General features: G+C 36.1%; 1 protein-coding gene across 1 annotated transcript in view; it reads right to left on the minus strand.

Annotated features, from left to right (window-relative positions):
• The window catches only part of LOC117100915 (mucin-5AC-like), a 51,626-nt gene extending 46,825 nt beyond the window's left edge, over positions 1-4,801 (minus strand). The window contains exon 1 of the mRNA XM_033240761.1: positions 4,429-4,801. Within this exon, the coding sequence (XP_033096652.1) occupies positions 4,429-4,465 (37 nt within the window). The 5' untranslated portion in view covers positions 4,466-4,801. The remainder of the gene's footprint in view (positions 1-4,428) is intronic.
• Between the last annotated feature and the right edge of the window lie 6,532 nt (positions 4,802-11,333).

Here is an 11,333-nt window from a genome sequence, read left to right on the forward strand (position 1 = left end):
AGACATTTTAATGAGAATTAAAACAATATTTTGTTAAATGGGAGAATTCTAGCGATTAAAATAATTGTTTTTTATCAAAGGTAAATTTAGCTAGGGCCTAGAGTCACTACTAGATTGCGATAGACCATGCTGCTGCACTGTTGGTTGGTTCGTACTGGTCGGCTAGGCTAGATAGTGGAAACTGACACCTGATCTACAGTAGCTTACGAATTTGTCAATTTTTTTTACGAATACCCCTTGGTACTAGAGGTTCGTAAAATACAGTAGACGTTTTATTAAACAAGCCTTTCCGTGTGACGTCGACGGCTGGCTGGCTGTTTATCTGGCTCTAACTTGGCATCGCACGCAACTAGGGAAAATCGTATCATATTTCAAGATTTCGATAAGTGACTTAACTTCGACGTGAACCAGGCTAATGTGAATCAATATCTGAAAATATTCTGTTTAGCTAGAAGAACATGGGGGAAGGGAAATTAAATATTTGGATTACTTTGTTTATTTAATATGTTTAATATTAAATTTCAATTGAAACGAAAGTACATTTTTTGCATAATTAATACCTTCTGTATATTGCCTATTTAGATTAAGAATATTAAATTGGCTGAATCCTTTTAATTTTATAGTAATAATAGATTTTTAATACTACAGATCTTGTCTCTAATTAAAGACCACTTTGTTCTTTAGCAGCTTCATCTATATATCAAAAGGTAATTATTATTATGGTATAGTAAAAGGTAAGTGTGCTTTTGGGGACACAGAAAAGTAGTCTTTAATTAAAGAGAGAACTGTCTAGTACTTCTAATGTATTTCTTTTTTTTTCTTTTTTTTTAAGGTTTTCAAAATATTATGATTTAATATAAATATGTCATAACATGTCATTGTTACAAGACTGTTAACAATCAACTCCCTATACAAAATATCTTATCAATCTGGGAGTGGCTACTTTAAGACTTATAATATTATCAAGAAACAGGCATGTTGAGCCAGTTTTATGAGAAAACCAGCTTCACCACTATAATCAAACTGAAATTAACATCTGTATACTGGTTAGCATGTTGAAAGTGTATTAGGGTAATTCAATCATTCGTAAAGGCTTTCTACAATACAGAGGAAACACAGAATCAATCATGCTTTTGTTACATCATTCTATTATTAATTATTCAATTTGTTTTATTACCGTATTTCAACTTTAATAATAATATAATAACTTATACATATCACATTTTCTATTAAAACAAACTGTTCAATGCGCTTTACAAAAAGCAAAATGTACAAACTGAAACTAAAAACGTGAGAGAAAAATGATACAAAGCTTAAAACTGCTAAACCAAACTACTGAAATGCAAATAAATGAAACATGATTAAAAACGAAGCCAATGAACAGAGCTAACAATAATTAAATTTAAGAAAATACATTAAAAATAACTAATATAAAAAAAGTAATAAATAAAACTTTACACGGACTCAAACTTTACATTAGAATTTATCCAGACAAAAGCTTCTAGAATTTTCCTTTTCTTTACAGATAAAATACTGTAATATTATTTATGATTATTGTACGATTTATTTATTGAAGTTCAAAGGAAAATCAAAAATTGGATTTGAAAGTCATACATTGTTGAAATTTTGTCGTCTGATTGGCGATATTTACAAACTACAGTATAGGGCATACTTGACAGTTAAAATGAGTAATGTCATTTTGGGTTTTTTTCTTACGAATAGGCGATTTCCCAGGTGTAAGCCCATATCCCTAACTGGGCCCAGTTTTGTGTTTAAGGGGGCCGCCCTGGGCTTATACTAGAGGAACTACAGAGTATAAATATTATATTTTGAAAACAAGCAATGGCAAATAATAATACCTAACAAAAATAAATGTTGACACTGTGCAGGCCATCAATATTTAGGAATATTGACATAGGGAGGGGTGCTGATGGGAGTGGGTGATGATAAGAATGGGGACGGGAACAAGCAAACATGCACAAAGTCCTTGAAACATTGCTTTTATAGGGTAAATTACATTTTGCAAGGAATTACATTTTAATGCCTTTGACCTACCTGACATTCTTATCCAATCAGGACATGTTTAGAGTTGCCTATAATCTAGTCTTGAAGTAAGTCAGTACTTAATTGAATTTTTAAGAGGTAGTAGGTTTTCTTTCATTTTAAACATCCAACAGTGGTATTGGAAGTATGCAGAAATCTTGACACTTTGGACATACCACTTTAGTTTGGAAACAAAACATTCACAAAACAACTCTGATATTTCATAGCCATGGGAAAGTAAACACTAACTTACTAGTTACAGTTTAATTATAGTACTGTACCTTGTCCAATTTAACACTATGTTGAAACTGAAAATTGGGAAATCATTAGGCCATCCTCTGTAGCAACTACAGTGACAGCAGGGGTGGGGGCTTGTGGGGCTTAAGTCTTCCCATCAGTCAGGTCCCCCTTCCTCGTCTACAAATCACTGGACTAAAAAAGGGAAAAACAATTACTAAAAAATCTTGTTTGACCTAATAAATAGTATGCTTTAGGATGTCTGAGAACAGGATTTTATCCCTTTACCACATCAGACCAAACTGACCTATCTAAGGGTCCCAAGTCTCTTGCAAGTCATGGGAGTCTCCCAGAAATGGGGATGGCTTCCCGCACCCCCCTCCCCAAGTAAGCAAGAATCTCCCGGAAAATAACCCATCTCCCACAAATTCATAAAATTTTGAATGTTTTCATGTGTATTATCTTTTATCATTAGCTGTTCGCCTCAAATTAAAGACTCTATTTTGAGACCAAAGACCATGGTTTTGGCAGACTCAAATAAAAATTTTTCTCCAATTATAAGACCACTATAAAAATTATATTAATGCAATTTTTCTATAATAAATTTTGCTATATATGATTTACACGTAAAAAGATAAGACAATGTACATCATAAGTTGTTTTGCATACAGTGTTTTGTGTATATTGAATAACGATAATGTTATTGTTAGGGCGATATTAGTAATCTGCAACATTTTAATGGAGTTGGGTAAAACGATTACAGGACTTCATGTCTGGCTACAATTTCAGTATAAAGAGAGAAATCTAAAGACTACATTTAATGCCTAGATTTCCCAAGTCTCCTCCTGAGTCCCAGGATGGAGTCTCCTAAAAATCGGCAGGAAGGCCTGCACTCCTGCGAAGAATCTTCTGGAAAATAAACCATCTCCTGCAAATTCATGTTTTTACTGTATTAATTGTACTCACAGAAGTCAGTGCCAATGGTTATCACCATGCACAGCAACATAATGTGTTAAGAAAACTCAATTAAACAGATCTCCCGGATGTGGATTCTTCCAACTTGGGACCCCTGCCTATCTGGACACCAGGGTTCCGCCATCCCTTCCCTAGATCTTGCTAGTCTTTAGACACTGTTTGACCCCAATTTGATAGCTTAGCTCCCCTATTTAACACTTGGCACCATAAAAACGCCATTTTAAGCAGTCTGTTGGATTTGCACACGTTCAAAATAATAATGTGGTCATGGCCCATAGTTTCCTGACCACTGCTGTAAATGATAGACCAGCAATCTGATACATCCAACATGTTTATGTCAACTTTCCAAAATCCAACCAACTGCACATGATGGATGGATTCAGATAATTTATCAAATCCATGGTAAACTAGGGGTGGCGCCAGGATTTTCCCGACGGGGGGTACGAGGTGACCGACGGGGGGTTCCAATGCCCCAGACGAGGGGCAGATTTCCCTGACGAGAACCAAGTGGGTGTGGCTGAGTGTTGCTTCAAATGTTTTGAAAGTGGTCCCAGGGGGTGAAGCTCCCACAAATTTTGAAAATTTAGGGGTTTCAAGGCTTATTTAATCAATTTTAGAGTCTACTAATATGTAGAATATACATATAATGTTTTCTTCTCCCTGACGAATTGTGTTTTTCTCCCCGACAGCCAGCTCTCCCTGATGGGGGGTGGGGGGAGGGAATGGCTCCTGGCCACTGTTGGCGCCACCACTGTGGTAAACTCAAGTGCTACAGAAACATGGCTGAAGTATAATCAATAAAACACTGATGAACGAATTATTAAATAAACTACAATATATGTTAAATATGTATGCCATGTTTTTAGTTATATAAATAAAATCATAACACATTTATAAGCCCATTAATTTAAATAAATATGAATTCATCATCAACAATATGCTACTAGCCTACTATAACAGAGGATACACAAACACTTTGCGTTACTGAAGTACCGGTAAAATAATCATTTTACTTTTTAGTGGTGAGTGTGAAGAAATCAAATTAAACTCAAGTTCTTAATCACGACAACAAGAGGACCACCCGAAGAGACTGGCTTATCAAATTGAGTTCAAGCTTAGACCAACAACTCAATATTCACATTAAACAAAGATTAAATAAAAAATGAAACTTACAGACATATCGGACAAAATTCACTATATGTTTTGACATTATTATAATAAGTCAGACACCAGTGAATTAAAGAGATGGCTGCTGCCTCAAGATGTGGTGCCCCACGTTTTGTCTCGGATCTGAGTTTACGCTCCTCTGATCTTCAGCGAAAATAGTCCGTCATCACCTCAGTTCATCACTGTCGATAAGGTTTTTCGAAATGCTTCAATGATATTTCCAAAGTTACAGATAATCCCACATTGAAATTACCGTACTGTCGTGTAATAATGTCCGTGTATGAAATAGAATAGAACACAAACAATAAGAAAAGAAAGATGAGATGAAACTGCTGGTCTGTTTTACTTGTGCGAATGAGCTGCATCTCACAGCAGGTATCTTAAATTGCGTTTAAGGCTGTGCGGCACCTGATTGGTTCATTCTTTAGCGTATAACGCGTCTGATCAGCTACCAAGCAACATTGCCTATCAGAGGTTGGTTGATTGGATTTTGACATGTCGAAATCTCCGTTTGTTCTTAGTTTACTCTCGTTTAAGCTGTCTCCGTTTGCGGTTAAAATATTATGAAAATTTAATGTAGAAAACCATATACTCAATTATCAACTTTTTCAATAAATCGCAGATGCATCAACATTAATTGTTAATGATTTACGAACGTTTTACTTTGAAAATCATTGAACTGGCACCTTCCTTATTTTTGTTTTACCTTTTTTCTTTCTTTTGTCCTTTGTTGTGTTTGATACTGGATAAAAGAACGCATAAAAACACGAAGAAATGTTTAAAAAAATAAAAGTTAAACACTTCTTACTGTATTATGACGTAAGAAATTAATTTATTATTATTATTATTATTAAGTTTATTATTTGCTGTTTAGATAATCAATTTACCACATTATTATTACTTTAAAATAATTATACTGTAGATGCGATACGAACTTTCATGAGCACATAAACCGAAAGATATCTTCTTTCAATTTATAAACTTCAATGTTTTCCCAGCGAACTCATATAATAATAAAAGTCCAACTCTTAATGAAAGCTCTTAGTATTGTCTCTATGCCTTTTTAGAATTGAATGCTTTATTGAACAGTATTTTAGTTTTGTGTATAATGAAAATAATAAAATGCATTATATTTGTCAAATATTATTTTGCTGACTAAAGACCAATGAATTATGAAACGAACAGAACTTTTCGCAAGCATACCTCTTTTCGCAACGAACTTATCTGTCTGTATAGAGGGCGCTAATCTGATTTTAATCTATATCACATGCAGAATACAGCGTTGTCTGTTGCGCTAAAGAGAAAATAGGCTCCCAGCGGGAGCGTGTGTCTACTGCCTAATTCTATAGAAACGATGATGTGGAAAATGATTAATGATTTAACATCAAGTAAGTAAGTGGGGGTGTTGATATCTAACCGTACTCTCATGTATTCATTGTATACACTACAGTACGGTACACCATGGTTTTTTCTGTTAATACATTAGTGACACTGATACAGGGCAATTGTTCCTGTTGTATATAAAGTCTGTGGTTTAGATATCCACCTACACATAAAAAATCAGAACAGAAAAAAAAAAACTGTATTACTATTGCTTACTTTATTTAAAACTAGAAATTGCAAATTGCAAGTGAAGTGCTGCGAAGTACAACTGCATAAAATGTTCTTCGAACAAAATTATTTATGGGAGTCAAGTGAAAATAATGAATAATAAAAATATAACAAATAATATGAGCACGAAGATGTGTATAAGAGACAGGCTCTATATGTCAACTAACAGCACCGGATACTTCACAGCCGGTTACTCTGTCTCAAATGCGTTCGGTAAAGTAAATTTTTTTTTCTACACTTAATCAATTCTCATTATTTTGACTATGTTGCTTTATATTGTTATTGTAATCTTTGTATTCATACGTACAGGGTAGTGTCATATAGCACGTCCGCCCTAGTGCATGTTAGAATAGGACATCGATGGTTTAGCTAGTAGATTAAAACCCGAGATCCTCTTTCCATACATCGAATAAAAAATTATTTGCAAGGTAAACTGTGTACTCCTGTGTTCACTATAGTCAGAGACCTCTTCCCATATCTGCCGGACAAGGTGGGCCTATGTCGTCGGACGTCACTTGTTGAACAATGAAAGTAGGCCTACTAAATATTAATGGCAATTGTTATGGCCTCGGAACCACGGAAAATTTTAATCTCCCAGAAGCAATAAAATACATATTAATAACAAGATTAAATACAGGAACAATAATATCAGTAAAACTTACACCACTGTCGTGGCTTGTAAGTAATTTAAAGTCATTTATTTAATGTTTTACTTTCCACATTTCTAACCTACAGTACTGTATATTATGCCCTATGACGACTTGTCAAGATAATCTATCTCGCCATGTCGACATGATATGTATATTATGTCGACTTGACAACATAAATTATCTTGACAAGTCGTCAAGTCGAATGGCACTTAATTGCTTCCGTCCTCTCTGCTGGCGATGGCTCGCTGCTGCTGGCGATGACTCGCTGCTGGCGAATCGATCTGCGCATGTGTATAAAATGGTATTTATTTCCGCAAACACTATGGCTATGTTCACACACACGGCGTAAGACTGGCGTGGCTTACGCCAGGCGTAAGCTAATCCACGGATTAAAATTCCAAAGTGTTCACACAAACGGCGTTCGTTAAACTAGCAGTAATATTATAGGCCTATGTGGAATAGTTTTCAGTTTTAAATAATGTACGTGTTAACAGTAGTAAAATTAACAGTGAATCATGAAAACTTTTAAATCTGTGAATTGTTCGAAGTGAACATATATGATTATTGTATTTAAAATGAACAATTTTACTTTTGATTTTTTCAGCTAGCATTGTTGATGTTGCATGTTTTAATAGACAGTCTAAATGGTTAAAATATCTTACAAAATACAATCAATAAATCATATACATTATAACTAAGTAAAATGCAATAGAAAAGGAACCCCTTCACCATTTCATTTATAGAGGGCACAGAAAAGAGACCAAAGTAGCTAATATATTGCAATCGTGATTGGTCAATATCTTGAAATGAGGTCAAATCATTCAAGCATCACTGGCGTTAGCTAATCTGGGGTCTGCAGGTAGCGTTAATAACGCCAAGGACGTGGCGTAGTGAGTGGCTTTAACAACGCCACTGCCTAGTTCACACACAAAGGCGTACGCTACGCCAGGCTTAAGCCAGCCTTACGCCGTGTGTGTGAACATAGCTTATGCCAGTCTACAACAAGCGTCGCCTAAATGTAATAATTAGCACGTTGAAATAGGCTGGTAAATAAGTTTAACTGGGTTCGTGAATAATATTGTCCTCAAAATATTGTGGCTGAGACATGAGCCGATTACTGAGACATGAGCCGATTAAACGTAGAAATAGGAAACCTAGAAATATAGTAAAAACGCTGAATAGTACTCCAGCGTCGCGACATGCCGACGTTGGTACGAGTAGGTTAGTCTACAAACGTCGCCTTAGGTAATTGATTTTACCCGGCAGAACGAAAGAAGGAAACTCCGCTTTTCACTTGTCTCAGGCGATTGATTTTTGACAAACAATGACCTTTCAGAGGTCAAATTGCTGTCAAGAATATGAATTGGCTGCTTCGCAGCAAATACTCGCAGCAAATACTTTCAATATGAAATTAAAAAAATTTGCTTTGTAATGACTGAATGTTTATTTGCAGCGAAGATGATATTATTGTAGCCCGCTTACTAGAACGACAAAATATTCAAATCGGGCGATCAACCTTCTATCCATCGGAAGGATTATGCAAATCGGTCATTATAGTGGGAGGTTGGGGGGAGGGGGCACACACTTGACAAATTTGTTAGTAACTGACCAGTGGGGACCAGCTATCTATGTCCACGGATACAGGATTTTGAAGTTAATGAGGTCTGAGAGCATATCATATTCACTTTAGCCCCTCCATGGTTGGTAAACAACTTGTTTATTGGCACCTTAACTGTCAGGAAATAGATGCTGTCAACCTTGAGCTACTATCCCTTCCCTCAAAGGGCAGCCGCAATATATATAAAGTTAGCATGGAAATGTCTATGTTAGAAATATGGCACCTCTGGATGCTAGGAGCAGCTGGTAAAGCTGTAGAAAATAATATTAATAAATATTAATAATAATAAATTTAATTTCTTATCATTATAACGATGAATTAATAGTAGCTTATTCAAAAAAGTGCAAGAAACACGAATAGGCCTATTAGGCCTATATAATTATAATACATAAAACAATAATGACTATAACATATTGCAATTTTATTTACACGCCGGCGTGGAGGGTACTCAGATGTGAAATATACAATAGGCCTGTGCAATGAATAAAACACAGGAGAGGCCTACTGTATGCTATGCAAATGAGCCTCCTATGCCTACACATTAATGAACACACTGCTCGTCGAATTTTAATTACATTGTCTTGCGAAGTTCAGCCTGGAACATTAATGAATTATTTACCACGCTCTAGATGAGTTCTACTAAAACTTGAATTGTAAAAAAAAGAGTAAGTGCTGTGTTTGCTTCTGGTAAGCCTTTAGTAATGATTACACATAAATTTTAGTCAATCCTTGGTATAGGCTACCGGTAGTCATGGCAGACAGACTTTGCAGGTATACCTTCCATAGAGATATCTACCATGGTGATAAAGACATAATAGAGTACTACTAACATTAGGCCGATTCAGTTTGTGGGTGGAGAGGGGCACAATGTTGTTGAATGTGGTTGGTATCAGCAGGGAACAGTGAAATTGTATCAGGGCTCCAGAGGTCCTACCGCTTAAAAAATGTACTGTCCCATGCAAAATACTAAAAAAAAATCATAAAAATAATTTTAAAAATGTACTTGCCCATTTTGAAGTAACATAAAATGTATCAACTTAAACATAAAATTTAGTGTATTTAAAAAATGGTTCACCGCCATTTTACCACAAAAAATAGGGCCTAATAAAAACACTTCTAATCACTGAAAGTGTTTTATTATTTCTATTATAATTATCCAGTTTAAAAATCAGGGTACACATTTTTAAAATTCAATAATTTATATGCTCAAGTTAAAAATGTGTGTATGTTACTGCAAAAATGAACAAGTTAATTTCAAAACTACCGTATTTTTTTTGCCATTTTCAAGAGACAATACATCTTTAAACCTTGTTTACCTTCAAGCCCAGACAAAAATTTAAATCAATGATGATTATTATGAGAGGATGATGAACGATGACGGTTATGATGACGATAACGTCCACATTTCAAGCGCCCTGAGCATCTTACATTAGATGGATTTGTGCGCTATATAAAACTACACTATTATTATTATTATTAATGACGACGATACATAGTTACCAACCGGCTCGCAGCGTGCGGGACGGTTGGATTGGATTGGATTTATTCGGTGTAAACACCAGGGATAACCCACGAAAGTCTAGAGGAAGACTTATTTTCAGTGGGGTCCTTCTGGTAGTGATTGGACACTACACCGGGAGACAGTCCCCTACTCTTTTCCGAAGAGTGTTCTTTAACGTGCACATGGGCCATAAATGCACACAGGACCAACGGCTTAAACGTCTCATCAGAAAGACGTGCGCTATTGTAACTTGTATTTCAGCACTCTAGCTGAAACACAAGGAGAGTCAGCGATGGGAATTGAACCAGGAACCTAGAGATCTCCATGGTTCAGGGCACACACATTGGCTACCACCAGATTAGCCAAATGTGGTCCCGCATTTCAAAGTGATTTTGGATAAAACACACATTTTGCAAATGCGTGATCCTAAATTTGTCACGCATTTAAAACAAGTCCATGCGTGATAACGATTTATCACAATCAGGGGAAAATGTATTTAAAATTATAAGAAATCGGTTGTATTAAAACTATAAAAACGGTGATGCAGTAACTTGAGTAATAATAGAGTACAGTATTTCCTTGAAGGCTCTACTTATTTCACTAACGAGTTACTAAAAATTGATCAGTAATGAAATGTTTGTGTAGGTCTACATAGTTCGGGTGCTCAAATTAAACATAGGCCTACATTGAAACTCAAATTGGCTTTATAATAATATTTTTGCTTATGTACCTGTATTATTAACAAACACTCCCTAAAATCGTTTTAAAACAGCTTAAAAACGCTTAGATCGGGGGCCCAGTCAACTGGTGTAGTCGCTCACGCCGCTTCCCCCCCCCCTACATCCCCAGCCAACTAGTATAGTCACGACGCATTTCAAATCTCTCAAGTTGGTAACTTTGACGATAAATAATAATGATGGTGACGGTGATGATGTCGATGGCGATGACGTCGACGATGATGATGCATGGTAAGTGATGTTGATATAGGTGGTGGCACGTTTGAGAGTGATGGAGAAACTAATGCAGACTAAAGTGAATCCAATCTGGAACCAAAGGAAAAGAAAGGTCCCAGGTCAGGGTGCAAGGACAAAAGCCCCGGGAAAAAATCAGCAGTTTTGATTTGGTAGAAACTAGCTTGGGTGTGCCATGCTATTTTTAGTCTTATAATAGGCATAGTAGGTCTAATACTTTCGGAGAGAAGCGATCCTCCCATTGACCTCCATGGACTAGAAAGCCACGTAGGCCTACAAAAAGTCGGTTATTCTGGTAGTAACGTATATATCGATGACAATGTTTGGATATAATCGCACTGTATGTTGAGTTTGTTGGGCACCAAACCCCTGGCCTGGACATCCCCTACCATCCTTCGTCCGACGCCACGAGGTCGTGCACTGACCCTAAACTATGTTTAATTTCAATCAAGTTGCGATTTGTCCTTCATATTGTGATATAAAAGTATAAATGCTGGACGCCCGAAAATCTCAGCTGGCAATAATGTAGAACCATACCCCTCCCCTATTGGAGGTCATTC

Source organism: Anneissia japonica, unplaced genomic scaffold (genome assembly GCF_011630105.1).
Source record: "Anneissia japonica isolate Jap-2015-1 unplaced genomic scaffold, ASM1163010v1 scaffold287858_len863314_cov180, whole genome shotgun sequence".
Classification (NCBI taxonomy): Eukaryota; Metazoa; Echinodermata; class Crinoidea; order Comatulida; family Comatulidae; genus Anneissia; species Anneissia japonica.